The sequence below is a fragment of the Leptopilina heterotoma genome, unplaced genomic scaffold (assembly GCF_015476425.1).
Source record: "Leptopilina heterotoma isolate Lh14 unplaced genomic scaffold, ASM1547642v1 Lhet_71, whole genome shotgun sequence".
NCBI lineage: Eukaryota > Metazoa > Arthropoda > Insecta > Hymenoptera > Figitidae > Leptopilina > Leptopilina heterotoma.
In genome coordinates this window covers 619,751-638,066 of record NW_025111165.1, presented here as the reverse complement: position 1 = coordinate 638,066, position 18,316 = coordinate 619,751, and the positions used below count along the sequence as shown (strand labels likewise).

The window sequence follows — 18,316 nt, the reverse complement described above, 5'->3', positions numbered from 1 at the left end:
ATTTTTTAACAACTTTAACATTTTTTATTACTTTGACATTCATAAGTTTATGACATTATTACTTTTAATCTATAAAACTTGTTCTGTGATTATCAAAAATTTTGAAAAATTCTTGTTTTATTAATAATAACCAAAGAAAAAAAATATTTCACACTGAATATGAATACTTTTGTTTTTTAGGATAAATTGAGAGAATATTGTCCTCATAATTTGAAATTAATTTATTCTGGGTGTGAAATAAATAACTTTTGATTCTTTTTAAATTCAAGTTTTATTACGATTATAATCAATGTCGACTACTAATTAAAATTAGTACAAATTTCCACTAACCCCTAGTGGGCAACTTTTTACTATAATTTTAATGTAGAAAAATACATGTTAATTGGGTACAAGACAACAACAACAACAACAATAATTTGAGTAAATTGCAAAATACCTCCTGTGGATATCCGGAAATTATGATATCGGTAGGATATCCCAGAGAAGTCCTTGAATATATTGTGAACATCCTGGAGATATCTTAATTTCCGGATATGACTAGGGTGTTCATAGGATTTTCTGTAATATTTCTTAGGATAGTACATTGCAAAGAAATCTTATTCTTCTTTAAAATTGAGTAGATTTTGTTTGACAAATCAGCACCATTTGAGGTAATTTTTGGTATTACGGAATAAAGAGCGTCTGATTTTACAAAAATTAGAGTCTCATTATATTTATAATCATTAAATTGCATTAAAAATAATTTATGAAGCCAAACACTTGTGTTTTTCAAATATTTCGTAATAAGATTTTTTTCATTGTTAACAATACTTTTCATATTGGAAACATGAACAGATTTCTGATCAGTAACTTTTAGCATATCATGAATATAATTTATTTTTAAAAAGCAAAAGAATTTGAGAAATTTAAAAATTTCTCTATTACTACAAAGAGAATATAAATTCGTATTATCCGTATCATTTATTGATGTAATGTTGCTATAAGCATAATATATAAAATCATGGAAGTACATAATGTCAACTAAATTAGTCATACTGAAATCTATATCGGTTCTATTATTTAATTTTCTCGAAGATAAGCACGACAAATCAGTAAATAAATAGTTTGTGTCATAAGAAATTTGTTGTTGTTTCACAAAGTCATAAAATTGCTGAGAGATATACGGGTAATATTCGTTTTTATAATGTGAGTAGTTATTATTTATAAATTCTGTCAAATTATTGTGAAAAGTAACAAAGAATGGTAAATAATGTGGAAAGTTGTAATAAAATTTTTGATGGAGATCAATTAAATATGAGGGATTAATAAAGCGCGTTTTACATTTTTCTGAAGTTGTGTTACAAAAATCTGGTAGATCAGGAATTACTGAATCATTGTAATCGTGACCAATTCGTTCACCAAGAGAAAAATAATTCTTAAAGTTTACAAAATAATATACAACTTTAGAATAATCACTAATCATCTTGTATTCAACGTAGCTAATCAATGAATCGCGATGTCTGTTGGTAGTCATTGGGTAGACATAATAATGAATATTATTTAATTGAACCAAATAGATATGTTTCATTATTGTATCGTACAAAAATTGTTCTGTATAATAAAGATCTTCTCGCTTTACTTTTGGTACTACTCTACTAGCTCTTATTTGTTTAGCAATTCTGATCCCTTGTTTCATGTCATCTACTACGATTATCACTAATTTCTTGAATTTCATCTCAAGAAGTAGATTATCAATTGTTTTCCAATGTTCGTAAATAGTACAGATTGTATTGTACTTAGTTTTATAGTTGTAATTAGTAATTTCACTCTGTAAGCAACAAATGTTTAGAATTACAATTTATGTAGAGTATTGTGATAAAATTATTAACTTGATAGAAAAATTGTGTTGAACTTGATACTTTCAATTTTACTGTGTACACATATAGAAAAATTTTCATTTAAATAAAATTATTTTTGTAAATAGCAAAACTAAAAATATTTGAACCAAATAATTATTTTTATGACTTTCCCTTACTAATCCATAAAATGTTATAATTTGTACATTATAGGTTTCAAACTTACCAAAGAATCCTCAACATGCTCATGGGTAATTGTCATTACATCTTTCCAATCTACAGTTACGTTTAGTGTTTCCTGTTTAAGATAATTGAGTACTCTGACAATTTCATTTTTACTCATAGTATATTCATTTTTATACAAATATATTAACTTGTTAAACCATTTTAGCTTGCTTTTCAATGTTTTTGCAACATTTTGTTTTAGGGCATCTATCCATGCTGTCACGTTGTGTGATGTAACATCTGATTTTTTCTTCATAAAACAGAATAATTTAATTATTTCTATTTTATGTTCATTTTCACAAAGACCGCCAAATGAATTATCATTGCTTTTCAATGAAGATATAGTGCTATTGATCCAATTCAAATAATCAATCATAGCCATAATATCTTTTAAATAATGTTTATTGGCAATACTTCTCAAAAACTCACCTTCTGTCTTTTTCAAATCTCTAGACTGAAAGCAAATTAAGCTTCTTTCTACAATACTTTTTTTCTTACTGTCTTTAACACTCTTGCTATTGGTTTGAATTTGTTTCAGTAATGAGTTAAAACGCAATAAAGAACTCGCGCCTTTCGAATTTAAGTTGAATCCCATCGAAGCACAAATGTTGTCATTATCGAATACATTAAATGATAAGTTTTTTGTTTTTTTTTCTCTGAATAATTGTTTACGTAACTCGAATAATTCCGAGAAGCTTTCACCTTTTCGTAGTTTTTCATTTACATATTTTACAAGAGCGCAATTGGTGCAGCTTGGTTCCAATGGAATTAAAATATCTTCATAGAAAGGAGACTCTTTCTTTACATTAACAAAATCAAAGGTTATGCCTAAATTGCCCTTCAGTAACTTCTTTTGTGAATATATGGTCAATAAATGGTCTTGAAAGTCTACTGGATAAATAAAATAATATGTGTCGTTGACTTCAAATAGATAAATATTTTCCAACATAATTTTATATAACTGACTGTAATAAGGGTAGTGCTTGATTTCCTTATCATTTAATATTCTTTTGCTCCCGTTCAAGTTTCTGACTCTGTTTATACCGTCAATAAATTTATCTGCTATAATCACTACCAACGGCTTGTACTTTCTTTCGAAAAGCACAAAATCAAATAAAAGAGAATTATCGTAAAGAGAACAGATGTCATCTTCAAATGTGAGTGGCTTGATTTTCGTTTCTTCTACCTGTAAAATACTCATTTTGAGAAACATTCTAAAATTTTTAGAATGCATCCTTAGAGCAAAACTATTGGCTCATTTTTAAGAGTGTTATTTTTATAATTTTACTGAGAAAAGTGGAGGTTTGGAATAAACATCTGAATTATTTAAGCAATTTTGTTATTCGCAATAAATTCTGGTCCTGAAGGGATTAAGAGTTTATATTTTAGATTCAGCTATTGGAGAATATTTTCTAATATTTCTTTTTTCTGAAAATAAAAAGTTTCTAAACAATTGCGTTCATAATATTTTCTATAGATTGTTCTAATGTTTATAGAATATTATAGGTACTATTATAATTTTCTAAAATTTTTCATTCCTGAGAAAACCATTTCTTTGAATTAACCATATTATTATTTAAAATAATCCTGAAATATCTTTACTATAGAGTCAAGTATACCTCAGATTAATTCAAACATATTTTCTGATTCATTTTTGAAGAAATAATATATTTAATTCAAATATGAAATATAAATTATTATTGATTTCAAGTTACACGGAATAAATTTTTAAGTTTAAATAAAAAAATGTTAAAACGTTATATGTATGTTTTACTTTAAACCAAAAAAGAATATATTTTTGAATTAAATATAATTTTTCAAACAAATGATATTTTTTAAATTAAAGCACTTAGATATTTTCTATAATATTGGAATTATAAGCTTATAAACTGACTATAATTATAATCAGTATCATCTAAAATTATTTTTGTATCTAAATAAGGTGTAATACTTTTAATTTGTAAAATATCCATAAGTTTTAAAATTTGTCAAAATAAAAATTTTCTTGTTGGACTTTGGATTAGTTCTAGTTTCTTTAAAATTAGTTTTCCTTTTTCTAAAGAGAAATTAATTAAATGAACAAGTGCCATTTATCAGAAGAAACAATAAATAATTGGAAATTGATCTTTATTAATAATAAGAAAATAAACTTTATTTGAAAATAAGTATCAGAAATTTAATTTCTTTAGAGAAAGGAAATTTAGAAATTGAATCTTTTTAGAAATACAAAAATTAAAGTGTATATAAAAAATTTGAAAATATTTTTCAGAAAAACTGTATATTAATCGTAATGTTTGACAGTCTTAAAAAATAATCTTTTTTTATTTTTATGTTAAAAAGTTAATATCTGGATTTCACGATTTCTTAATAAATATTTTATTGTAAATTTGCAGAAAAATATTTTTTAACAAATTCTTTTATTAATTTTTTTATTTTTTGGCTTTATATTTTACCATTTATGAAAAATGCAAATTAACAGATATATACGTATATAAAGTTATAACAAAATTTATAAAAAATATTTTTAAATTATTTTAAACTGTATTTAAAAAATGCAGTTTATTACAAATTTTTTAAAAATATTTTATGGTTTATTTATTACTAAAACTATTATTATTATTCCGATTATTAACATAATACAGTGTTTAAATAAATAAATGTTATAATTTACAATCTCTTTTTAACCTAAAAAAATCTTTTATGTTATTATTTATTATTTTAAAAAAATTTTTCTTCTATTTCTCTATAAAAAAAATCTAAATAGTACAACACTTGAGCGCAAAATCATTAATAAATAATTCAAATAACTATTTCTATTTATTTTTAAACAGTGTCTTTTCAGTGTAAAATGCTTTGCTTACAAACGAAAAATAAGTATAATTTTTGTAATTTAAATTTGTTTAGACAAACTTACCCGACTCTTTTCTACATTTTCTTCGTCAAAAATTGAAATTTTTCCAACGAGCAGTAACAGAATCAAACCAAACGCCGTTAAAAATTTTCTTCGGTATTCCATGTTTTGTTTTCTTTTGAATACACTTTCTTTCTACACTTTTACTGATATGCCATTCAAATAGAAAAATGCTTGCTTATGTACATGAAAAATCATAAAATGTAATCAATTTTTTAATAACTGTTACATTTTTTATTTCTTTAACCTTCGCATTCATGCTTCTAATCTCCAAAACTTTATATTTTGAATATTTTGCACTTTGAAAAAAATTGACGATTTACTACAATGCAAAGAAATTTTTATTCTCTTTTAAATTTAAATAATTCTTTTTTTTTGAAAATCAGCTTTATTTTTACCTTAGATGAATTTTCTGTTAAATAAAACTTATGTCAATTGAAATATTTGTCAAGTGATTTTCATGTGAAATAAAAGTCGTGTAAAGTGTATTTTTACGTTAAATGGAAATTATGCTAAATGATTTTTATATCGAATAAAAATGTATGTTGAAGTAATTCTATGTCAAATGACATATATGTTATTTAAATTTTATGTCTAATGAAATTATGTCAAATAAATGGATATCATATTTTAAATGCCATTCATGCAATATAAATTGTATGTTCTATGTTTAATGAAATGTATGTCAAATAAATTTCAAATTAAATTTTTTTTATACCAAATAGATTTTATGTCAAATGAAATTTATGTTAAATGTTTTTATGTCAAATAAGATTTCGGAAGTAGTCATGCGACTCTTTTTTTTAAAAAATAATTCTGTAATATTATTTGAGTTGAGAAGTATGAAATATGTCATCAATTGGAAGTATAGATATAACCGGAAGTGAAATAATAAATGAAGACAAAGTGGCTCAAGAGTTTTCTCATATCTAGGTTCGTAATATGTAAACGACGCGAATGGAGGAAGCCACGAATCGTTTCCATCGTGTGTGGGCAATGACTTCGTCATGCCATATCCTAGACTTTATTGTCCCCTTATATCCACTGCATATCACTATTCTCTTGATGCTCCTACACAAGAGAAGACGAGAGAGAGAGAGAGAGAGAGAGAGAAATCGGAAAACTGCATTATGCCATTATAGGAGTGGAAGTTCATATAATGGAAGAAATCTCTTGTTACTGCATATATTTATACTTATATACAGAACCGATCTCGCAGAATTATATATGTATAACACTGAAAGTCACTATTATTAATGCCACTTCGACCTTGTATATATATAGTTTCTTCCTTTACTATATATGAGACACGTGGAGACCATGAATAATGATCAATTTACGAAGGTCAATTACTCTGCACCCCAACATTATCATCTTCTTGATTTATTACACTCTCATCCTTATAGTGCTTCTTATCTATTCACTTTTTAGCGAAAAATTTTCTCATATTAAATTTCTTTTTGCGCCACGACGATGAATGCACACTTGAGCTCACAATCGGGGTACATTTTTTTTTTTTTGTCTTCATCTAAACAAACTTACATTAAAGTGAAATAAAAATTATTTCTCAACTTTTTTAATAAATTTTCTTTTTTAATGTTTTCAATTTTAAAAATGAATGCACTAAAAATTACTAAATTGTCAAATAATTGAATTCTTTCGAGAAAATTAAATTAAAATTTTATTGAAAATAATATTGAATTCTCGCAAAAAATATTATTATTTATAAAAAGAATCGAATTCTTTTAAAGAATGTTATTGTAATTATTGAAAATAATTTAATTCTTAACAAGAATTTTATTAAAAAATTTTTAAAATAATTTAATTCTTGCGAAAAATATTTTTTTGTAAAAATGTTTTATTTATTGATATTTAAATGTTTATAAATATTTTCATTATTGTTTAAACAAAAAACAGTTTTTTTGAACCAAATAAAATTTACTTGAATCAAGTTTAAAACAAATAAAATTTACTTGAATCAAGTTTAAAACAAATAAAATTAAATTTAAATTAATTAAAGTAAATAATAATTTGTTAATAACAAATTAAATTTTTATTTATTCAAAATCAAATTCTTATGAAATAAAAATTAATTTCAGCAAAATAAACTTTCATCAAACACAAATTAACTTCCGTTTAAATTAGTAAAATTTATTTAAAGTGAAGAAAACTTTTTTAAACCAAATAAAAGTTTTTATTTTCAAATATGAATTATTGAATAATTTCAGATTCAATAAACTTTAAAAAATTCTATTATTAACTAATTTATTAATTAATTTCAAAAATTTTAATAAAATTCTTCCCAAAAATTCAATTATTTTCATAAATAATAACATTCTTCGTAAGGATTAAATTATTTTTATAAATAGTAAAATTCTTTGCAAAAATTCAATTATTTTTAATACAATTTTATTAACATTTCATGAAAGAATTCAATTTTTTGCTTAATTCGTTATTAAAAATTTCAATAGAATTCAATTATTTTCTCAAATTTTAATAAATCCTTTGAAACAATTGAATTATATTTATAAATAGTAAAATTCTTTGCAAAAATTCAATTATATTCTTAACAATTTCACGACAGAATTCAATTTTTTTCTTAATTCGTTTTAATAAAAAAATTCATTGAAATTCAATTATTTTCTAAAATTTTATAATAAATTCTTCGAAAAAATTAAATTATATTGAATTATATTAAAAGAATTAAATTTTTTTCTTAATTCGTTATTGAAAATTAGAATTCAATTATTTTCTCAAATTTTAATAAATCCTTAAAAAAAATTCAATTATATTAATAAATAGTAAAATTCTTTGCAAAAATTCAATTATTTTCAAACAATTTTCACGAAAGAATATTCCATTTTTTTCTTAATTCGTTGTAATAAAAAATTTTATTGAAATTCAATTATTTTTTCTAAAGTTTTATAATAAATTCTTCGAAATTCGATGATTTTTAATACATTAATTTTAAAATTAAAAATATTTAAAAAGAAAAATGATTAAATAAGTTAAAAAACAAAAATGCAAACAGCAACTTAATTCAAATTACGAATAGCTTACCGAAATACAACGATTATTAATAAAGATTATTTATACAAAAAAATGGAATAGCTACACTGAAAAAAAAATTTATTTGATTTAAATTAACCAATTAATTGACTATTATAAATGTACTATTATCAATTAAATATTTGCTTTAATCAAATAATATTTATTGGAGTCAATTAAATGGTATTTGAACCAATAATTTCAGTATTTGAAGCAAATATGAATTGAACCATTTAATAAATATTATAAATAATAAATAAATATTATTTGATTCAATTAAATATTTAACTGATAATAGTCAATTAATCGGTTATTTAAATCAAATAAATTTTTTTTTCAGTGCAAGTTTTTAATATTTGTAAAAAAAACAATAATTGAATGAAATTAAAAAAATAAATAGAAATTAACTCTTTAATATGTATCAAAAATGTTATTTCAATTTATGATGAAAAATATTATGAAATTATTTCGAATAAAATTTAAGAATAAAAAAAAAATTATTTTAAAATGAAATTTATTTAAAAAATGTTCTTCTGTTGTAATAAGTAATTCTGTTTAATAGTGAATATTATTCGGAATGATTTATTTGTTTTTTCATCATTTGTGTCACTGAAACTAACAATATATCCATCTGTCGCTCAAAACTCGACACTTTATTGTTGCTGTAACATTTATAGAAGTCTCAAAGGCATTAATAAGGAAGGGAATGGAAATGCCGCAGTTTTGCTTGGACTTTTGCATGAATTACGAAAGTACAACCATCTGTATAGTCTGCGGTTTGCCACCGCTACCTACTTCTTTTATAAACCGAGATTTAATAATAACAGTAAAGGCACCGACGACAACTGTTATTAAACAGTTTCAAGATGTACAAGAAATTGCTATTTGAACAATTTTGCATTACATTAAAGTAACAAATTAATTGAATTCGACCCTTCAATAAACAAGCGTTTTTATTTTACTAATAAGTAGCAAAAAAAAAAATTTGTTTCAAATAAAAACTTATGTTATAAAAAAATATTTTTCATACTAAGAATATTTGTCTTAATAAAAATTAAGAAAAAATTAATTCTGGTTATAAAAAAAAATTTTTATTAACAAAATAAATAATTATAAAATATAAAATACATTTATAAATATGTAAATTCATATAAAAAGAAGAATATATATTCTCGCCGTTAATAAAGAAACATCCAAAGTTTATCTAGATTTTAAAATTTATCAAGTGTGTAAATTTTGATTCTCAACGGGTGGTTTTGTTTCAGGAAATTTTTTTTCTTCGTGAAGTGATTCGTATAAAATAATATAATTATCGCGCAGTTGAATTAAACGATGCCATAAATTTATGTGCGTTATTTCTTCATTTGTTGCCTGTTCTTCGTTAATAATCTGACACTGAAAAAAGTTTTTTAATATAAGAAGAAAACAAAAATATTTAACTATAAAAAATAATAAAAATATTTCACAGTAAAAAATAGTAAAAATATTTCACAGTAAAAAATAATAAAAATTTTTTTTTTATTATTATTAAAAAATAATAAAAATATTTCGCAGTAGAAAATAGTAAAAATATTTCACAGTAAAAAATAAGAGAAATATTTCACAGTAAAAAATAAGAAAAATATTTCACAGTAAAAAATAATAGAAACAATTAACAGTAAAAAATAATAAAAACAAAGTGAAAAAAAATTTAAATATTTTTCCAGTAAAAAATAATAAAAATAATATAATATACAATACAAAATTATTGAAAAAATAACAAATAATTATATTTAATAAAAAAATTAAGTTACCCTGTCGATATTTCTCATGCGAGTCACTTGAAGGCATTTGAGATGAAAATATAATTCGTAACCCCAGCAATCGATTGTTTCCGTACAACGTGTTATTTGTAGTAAATCTCGTGACAATTCTGGTACCGGCGACATTATTGATATTGCTTGAAGCCAACGTTTTAACTGTAGAATTATTTATATTTTTTGTATTTTTTAGTAATTATTACTATTTGCGGAGTAAATTTTACCGCAAGATGGTAAATTTTGCTATTTTTGAAAGCAATTTTTACTATGCCGAAGTAAATTTTGTTGTTTTCGAAAATAAATTTTAATATACTAAAGTTAATTTTGCTATTTTCGAATGTAAACTTTACTGCGCGGAAGTAAATTTTACTCAACCGAAGTAAACTTTGTTATGCTCGAAAATAAATTATACGACACTTATGCAAAATTTGCTATTATCGAAATTAAATTTTACTATACTGAAATAAATTTAGATATTTCCGAAAGTAAATTTTACCATGCTGAAGTAAAATTTACTATTTCAAAAAGTAAAATTTACTATTTCAAAAAGTAAATTTTACTATAAGAAAATTAATTTTATTATCTCCGACAATAAATTATACTACACTTGAGGAAATTTTACCATTTACGAAAATAAATTTTACTATAGCAAAGTAAATTTCGCTGTTTCTGAAAGTAATTCTTACTACACCGAAGTAAATTTTCGAACACCATAGTAAATTTTTTCTATTTACAAAAATAATTTTGACCGTGTTAAAGTAATATACTAACTATTTCCGAAAATAAATTTTGCTACAGTATAGGAAAATTTACTATACGAAAAAAACTTTACTTACACCAAAAGGAATTTTTCTACCCCAAAGTAATTTTTACTATACAGAAAAAAATTTTTCTAAACCCTTGTTAATTTCACAAGTTCGTGAGTAAAAATTTTAGTGAAAATTAGTAAAAATTTTATTTTGCCGAAATAAAAGTCAATTTGGTCTTTACTGTAAAGGATAGCAAAAGTTACAATAACCGTTCTTTCCGTGTGAATAATTAAAATTAAAAATTAAATGTGCAGAATATTTTTTTTTTTAAGGGAAGAAAATTTATGAGACTTTGTATTCACCTGTTGTGCAATGCAAATTTTGTATTCCGCGGTTATTTGTTATTTTATTTTCTTACCACAGTTGTGTCTGCAATTAGTTGCACAGCTGCCGGTCTCATGACACTTATTAGATTTCCAATCACCGAATTGTCCTTCTTGCGTGTTGTAATATAAGTTGTTAATGAACTATTCCAATCCGCTGATGGTCCACATTGTACGCTTTTTAAATGTCGTCTATTTTTTAAAAAATTTTTTATCATTTCCCTTCATGTCACACTTGAAAATTTACTTAATTTTTTTTAAACTTAATTAACTTTAATTGGTTACTAATTACGTTTAATTAATTTATTAATTAACTGTTAACAAACTATTCGGTAATTGTTAATTAATTATAGTAATTGTTAACAAATTATTAAATAATTCTCAATTAATTATTAATTGTTAACAAACTATTAAGTGATTTCCAACTAACTATTATTAATTAATTTTCAATTCCTCGTTAACAAAAGTATTAAGTTATTCTTAATTAATTTTTAATTGTTAACAAATTATTAACTAATTTCTAATTAAATATTTATAAATTGTTTACAAGCTATTATAATCAATTGTTAATTAATTATTAATAAATATTTAACAAACAATTAAGTAATTTCCAACTAATTATTATTAATTAATTTTCAATTGTTAACAAATTATTAACTAATTTCTAAAAAATTATTAATTAATTGTTTACGAGCTATTATAATCAATTGTTAATTAATTATTAATAAATAGTTAAGAAACTATTAATTAATTTTTAACTGACTGTTAACAAGCTATTAATTGATTAATAATAAGTTATAACTAATTAATAATTAATTGTTAATTAGTGTAAATAATTGGTAATTTATTATTGGTAAATTATAAACAAACTATTATGTTAGTAACTGTTAATTAATTATTAACAAAATATAAAGTGACTGATAATTAGTCATAAGTAAATAATAATTAATTGTTAACAATCGATTAAGTAACTTTTAATGAAATATTAACTAATTGTTAACAATCTTTTAAGTGATTAATAATTAGTTATTAATAATTAATTGTTAACTATTATAAGTAAGTAATAATTTATTATTTGTAAATTATAAACGATGTGTTAAGTTACTGTTAATTAATGGTTAATTAATTGTTGATTAATGGTTAATTAATTGTTGATTAATGGTTAATTAATTATTAATTAATGATTAATTAATGGTTAATCAATTATTAATTAATGGTTAATTAATGGTTAATCGATTATAAATTAATGGTTAATTAATTGTTGATTAATGGTTAATTAATGGTTAATCAATTATAAATTAATGGTTAATTAATGGTTAATTAGATGAGGTAAGATGAGGTAATTAAATTACTAAAAATTTTTATTTTAAAATTAAGAAAATTAAAATTAGAAAAATTATTTAAATTATTATTTTGAAAGTAAGGAGAATTGGTAATACTTAAAAGAAACTAAAATATAGTATGAGGAAAAAATTTGAAATTAGTTATTAAAAAAAAACTCACTGATGAAATATAGTGGACATTATTCTGTCAATGACATAGCAGGATGGACCCACAACTAACTGTTTTGTGCATGTCGAAAGTTTGGACACGAGAAAAGCCAGTAATTGACCTAGAGGTCCTGGTCGTCGACGAAGCATAGATCCTTCGAAACGTTTCAAACGGTAGATTTTTCTTTTATGAATTCCTCGCCTCGTGTGTCTTTGATCATAAGTCGACAGTGAATAATAACTCGTTACTAGATAAATAAACAGGGAAAGTGTTAAAAAAGGGAAAATTTTTTTTTTTTATTAGTAGCTTCCTCTAATGGTAGATTTAAATGGTGTAAATGTTTATTAATTATGAATTTATAATTTTTCAATAATTATTACACTACAATTTTAATTGGTATTGATTGGTAATTATTGGTATTAATTAGTCTTAACCCAAGTGCGAAATGCCAAGACTGCAAAAACGGCCCATCATTGGTGCAGTAATGTCTGCCGAGAATTGGCAGTAGTTACTGGGCCATTATTGGTAACCAAAACGTCCCATTACTGGGCCAATGATGGTGCCGATGGTCAGAATTTCAAATTTTTTAAGACTGGGCCAGCTCTCGGCCCAATAACGGCACATTCATGGCAAAGTTTATCAATGTTTAATGTCAAAAGACAATTGCCAGTGATGTGCCGACCATCGGCCCAGTAATGGCTCATTATTGGCACTTTAATGGCAAAAAATTTGTATCGTTCATGGCAAATTATAATTACCAGTATTGGGGAGTAGCTTGGCTCAGTAACGGCATAATATTGGCAAAGTTGATCAATCTTTAATGGCAAAATTCAATTGCCAGTGATGTCACGAAGATCGGCCCATTAATGGCACATTAGTGGCACTTTAATGGCAAACATTTTGTATCTTTGATGGCAAATTATAATTGCCAGTATTGGGGCGTAGCTTGGCCCAATAACGGCACGTTATTGTCAAAGTTGATCAATCTTTAATAGGAAAATTCAATTGCCAGTGATGTGACGAAGATCGGCCCATTAAAGGCACATTAATGCCATTTTAATTTGGTATAATTTTTTATAAGAATTGAAATTTAAGAAACATTCAGGTATTCAATAAATTATTTATTTTGTATTTAAATAATTGAATAAGCTTGAAAAGGATTCAAATTAAAATATTTGAAACTTTGAATTTTCTATATTTTTAACTGTCAATTTTAAAGAATTAATTTTTTTGAAAAAGTTTAATTAAGTATTAATTTAAAAAAGAAGTTATTAATGTTTTCATATAATTTTACAATTAAAGAAATTCGTAAATAAATGTTACAGAAACCTTTTTTTGAGTAAAATTTTTCCTTTATTATCTAAAAATTAAGAAATTTTCAATTTCACTTTCAATTAATATTTGCAATTGACAAATAGAATTTATAAACATTTTTTTCCTTCATTTTTTAAAAATCTTTGAATTTTTCTTAAAGCAATTGTAATTAAGAAATAGAAATGATGCAAATTATTTCCTTAAGAAAATTTATTGAATAAATGAATGTTTTTTAAAATTTAATTCTCATAATTCAATTTTAAGAAACATTTAGTTATTCAATAAATTATTTATTTTTGCATTTAAATAATTAAATTCTCGTAGAATTTTGTAGTAAAAATTGATTTCAAAATGGATTCTAGTCAAATTTTCAGATAATAATTAAATATTAAAAATATACCATGAATTATGATATTAAAATTTTTTTAAATTCAATCGCCAATGATGTGACAAAGATTGGCCCATTAAAGGCACATTAATGGCACTTTAATGGCAAAAATTTTGTATCTTTAATGGCAAAATATAATTGCCAGAATTGGGGCGTTGCTTGGCCCAATAATGGCACATTCACGACAAAGTTGATCAATCTTTAATGGTAAAAGACAACTGCCAGTGTTGTGACGAAGATCGGCTCATTATTGGCACTTTAATGGCAAAAAATTTGTATCTTTCATGGCAAATTATAATTGCCAGAATTGGGGCGTTGCTTGGCCCAATAATGACACATTCACGACAAAGTTGATCAATCTTTAATGGTAAAAGACAACTGCCAGTGATGTGACGAAGATCGGCTCATTAATGGCTCATTATTGGCACTTTAATGGCAAAAAATTTGTATCTTTCATGGCAAATTATAATTGACAGTATTGGGGCGTAGCTTGTCCCAATAACGGCACATTCACGGCAAAGTTGATCAATCTTTAATGGCAAAATTCAATTGCCAGTGATGTGACGAAGATCGGTCCATTAATGGCTCATTGTTGGCACTTTAATGGCAAACATTTTGTATCTTTGATGGCAAAATATAATTGCCAGAATTGGGATGTAGCTTGGCCCAAGAATGGCACATTAATGTCTATCATTTTGTATCTATGATGGCAAATTATAATTGCCAATATTGGGACGTAGCTCGGCCGAATAATGGCACAGTATTGGCCAGTGTAGTGTAGCTTATAAGAACCCTTTTGCTTCCTCGACTTCAAGTCAGAGTAGCAGAGTGGTCAGAGTGTTAGGCTGTGGAGCGTCAGGTTCAGGTATCGATCCCCGCGAGAGGTAAGAATTTTTCAAATATTTGTAAGTTTGCGTTTAAATTAGGGAAATAAGCCGTATAAATGTTATAAATTAATTAGTTAATTGAATAAAAAAAAATTATTTTTATTTTTTTCTAATTTTGTCAACACTGGGGGAGTAATGGCAGCCAATATTGGGCCATTAATGTCTGCTGAGATCTGGCTGCCAATAATGGGCCATTAATGTCTGCCGAGATTTGGTGCCAATATTGGGACAGTAATGTCTGCCGAGATCTGGCTGCCGACGTCCAACCGCGGTTAACACCACAAGAGTCGGCGCAAAGTCGGGCCAATATTGTCTGCCAAGTCTCGATGCCAGCTTTGCCAATACTGGGCCAGTGTTGGGCCGCGTTGGTTTTCGCACTTGGGAATCTGTATTAATTAATTAATTGGTAATAATTTGTATTTATTTGTATTTATTTGCATTTATTTGTATTTATTTGCATTTATTTGTATTTATTTGTATTTAATTACATTTATTTGCATTTATTTGTATTTATTTGCATTTATTTGCATTTATTTGTATTTATTTGTATTTATTTGCATTTATTTGCATTTATTTGTATTTATTTGTATTTATTTGTTTTTATTTGTATTTATTTGTCTAAATGCTATTAAATTTAATTGCTATGAGTCCATATTAATTGGTATTAATCAATACTAATTAATATTTATTCGAAAAAATTTGTATGAATTTGGAATTGATATATTAATTGGTATATTAATTTATACCCATTAGTATTAATTCGTTAAATAGTTTACCTGATAAAATTATTACTAATTGTCATTCATTTAAATTCATTGTTAATTTGTTTATCTTACAAAATAAGTATTAATTAATTAATTAATGTTAATTGGTATTTATTCGTATTAGTTAATATTAACTGGTATTAATTCATATTTATTGTACTTAATTAATACTTTCTTTAATCGTATTAATTAGTTTAACTGAATTTAATTCAAATTGATTGTTAATTATTGGTATTAATTCGTATTAATTCGTATTAATTGGTATTATTTGTATTATTTCGTATTAATTCGTATTAATTGGTATTATTTGTAATATTTCGTATAAATTCGTATTAATTCGTATTAATTGGTATTAAATTACTTTAAAAAAATTTGTTAATAATTTTCTTTCCGAAAAAAAAGTATAATTTATTTTGAATTAATTTGAGAATATTTACCATCGATTTCTGGTCTTGTAGTCGAATTATAATTTCCAATAGTCGATGATACTGACCCTGCTGTCGATAAGCGGGCTGTACTTCCCCTGGAAGCTCCAGATTTAATATTCGGTGGAGTGTAGGTTTCAATAATACTATTTAATTCTATAACTTTCTTTGGAAATTCATTTAAACAGTTGAGAGCCTAAAAAAGATTTTCAAATTCATTATCCTTCGCAATTTTTTACTATATTTTCGAAAAATTAAATTGAAATAATAAATCAAATATATTTATGTAAATAAAATATTTTTAAAAAATATCAATGAGATGTATTTAAATAAATACAAATAATATTTAAATTTAAGTAACATTTAAATAAAATATTTTAAAAATTATATTTAATTAAAAATAGTAAAAATAATTTTATTCGAATATTAAAAAACATTTTTATTTATTAAAAATATCTAGATACATAAATGTAGTAAATATGAAAAAAAAAATGAAAAATAGAGTGAAAGAGAATAAAAATTTGTTTTATTTTGCATTTCTAGTTATTACGTAAACGATGAGAGGAATTTATTGAAGTAAATTATGTCAGTATATAACACAAAATAGAAAATAGTAAACTTTTATGACACCTTAAATTACGTTATTAAAATTAGTGTTAAGGCCATTCAGCCGACTCTACCTTTTCGGGATGGATTTGTAAATTACATAAATTATAAGTACCGTAGACTTTATATTAACTACCAATAAATATAATTATTTTAAAAGCAATAGTTCTGTAAACACATTTATTATTATCATAAAAAAAAAATTGGGTTGAAATATATTTTTTTTTTATATTTCTTCACGATGAATCTTGTCATGTAATTGAACGTTCTTTCTGTATAGAGAATTTTATTACAATAATTATATTTTCTTTTTACCCTTGGATGAGAGGAAAAAAAATGAAATTATTAACTTAACGTTTATTTATAACCTTAATGTGTCTATATGATTTTTAAAAAATACATTTCAAGTTGTATAAAATAAGGTAAAATGGCGATAAACAAATTCTTTATGGGAATTGAAGGTATAAAATTGAAAGGTTATAATAATTCGTATAGTATAATGATTGTGTATAACGATTGTGTCTAATGATTGTGTATAATTAATTTTGTAAATTACGGTTAGATTTTATTTACGAACCTCTGTTTGCAATCTCTCAACACATGGATTATTAATTTGTACTTCAGAATTCATTTTATTATTTTCCGAATCAGCCATTATTATTCTAATTTGTGAATTACACATGAATTTTGACAATTTTTCATTTTGTCATTGCAATTTTAAAAACAGAATTATTTTTCCCCTCTCTCCTTCTCTCTCTCTCTTCTTCACTGCAAATTCAATTTACAAAATGCAAACAATCGACAGACTCGGATTTTAACCTAAATTTAAAAATTTAGTCTTGTAAAAAATTTGCAGATAAATGCTTTTAATTTTTCCTTCTATAATAATTTATTCATTGGAATTAGAATGACAGAAAAATTTCATGGCCTACGAAATAATAAATAAAATTTAAAAGGAAATTAAGATTTTTTGCTTTGAAAATAAATAATGAAAATGGAAGTTAGTGATGCGGGATAAAAAAGTGGTTAGTTTATTACGATAAGGAAATTATATTTTAATTTAATATTTATTTAATTTTAATATATAATAATAATAATAATAATAAAAACCACAGAATAAATTTTGCAGCAAAGTCAAAAAATTAATTTCACTTTGAAAAATAAATTTATAAGCAAGATAGAAAAACATAATTTTGTTTTGTAGAATAAATTTGGGAACAAAATAAAAACAATTAATTTTTTTCCTAAAAATAAATTTAGAAGCAAAAGTGACAAAATTAATTTTCTTTTGCAGAATAAATTTAGGAGCAAAATAAATAAATAATTTTCGGTCTAGGAAAAAATTTATAAACAAAATAAGAAAAATTGCGGTTATTTAAAAAAAAAATGAAAATCATAAAAATAGTTTTTCTAATCATACGTTGATTCATAATAAAATTAAATAAAAAATAAAAAATTTTCTAATCTAGAAACTGATTCAAATTAATAATT

At 23.8% G+C, this 18,316-nt stretch overlaps 2 protein-coding genes across 2 annotated transcripts; both read right to left on the bottom strand.

The window, feature by feature from the left end:
- Positions 1–297: 297 nt before the first annotated feature.
- On the bottom strand, positions 298–5,111 carry LOC122510632. Its single transcript, XM_043625406.1, has 3 exons — positions 4,975–5,111; positions 2,062–3,246; positions 298–1,807 (listed from the first exon to the last, which is right to left on the bottom strand). Exons 1-3 carry the CDS (start codon positions 5,074–5,076, stop codon positions 521–523), a joined length of 2,574 nt encoding a protein of 857 aa, XP_043481341.1. The 5' UTR covers positions 5,077–5,111; the 3' UTR covers positions 298–520.
- A 4,129-nt stretch (positions 5,112–9,240) lies between these two features.
- LOC122510641 lies at positions 9,241–17,480 on the bottom strand. Its single transcript, XM_043625418.1, has 6 exons — positions 17,403–17,480; positions 16,232–16,415; positions 12,454–12,688; positions 10,986–11,142; positions 9,813–9,977; positions 9,241–9,414 (listed from the first exon to the last, which is right to left on the bottom strand). The coding sequence occupies exons 1-6, from the start codon at positions 17,478–17,480 to the stop codon at positions 9,241–9,243; spliced, it is 993 nt and encodes a 330-aa protein (XP_043481353.1).
- Between the last annotated feature and the right edge of the window lie 836 nt (positions 17,481–18,316).

Bases quoted from the DNA above. Each gene is read 5' to 3' on its own strand.
- LOC122510632 (XM_043625406.1), bottom strand. From the start codon at position 5,076: ATGGAATACCGAAGAAAATTTTTAACGGCGTTTGGTTTGATTCTGTTA. The intron at 3,247-4,974 runs GTAAGTTTGTCT...AGTATTTTACAG, and splicing joins AAAATGTAGAAAAGAGTCGG to GTAGAAGAAACGAAAATCAA. The intron at 1,808-2,061 runs GTAAGTTTGAAA...TGTTGCTTACAG, and splicing joins AGCATGTTGAGGATTCTTTG to AGTGAAATTACTAATTACAA.
- LOC122510641 (XM_043625418.1), bottom strand. From the start codon at position 17,480: ATGGCTGATTCGGAAAATAATAAAATGAATTCTGAAGTACAAATTAAT. The intron at 11,143-12,453 runs GTGAGTTTTTTT...TTTAAAAAATAG, and splicing joins ATGTCCACTATATTTCATCA to ACGACATTTAAAAAGCGTAC. The intron at 9,978-10,985 runs GTAAGAAAATAA...ATAATTCTACAG, and splicing joins TAATTGCAGACACAACTGTG to TTAAAACGTTGGCTTCAAGC.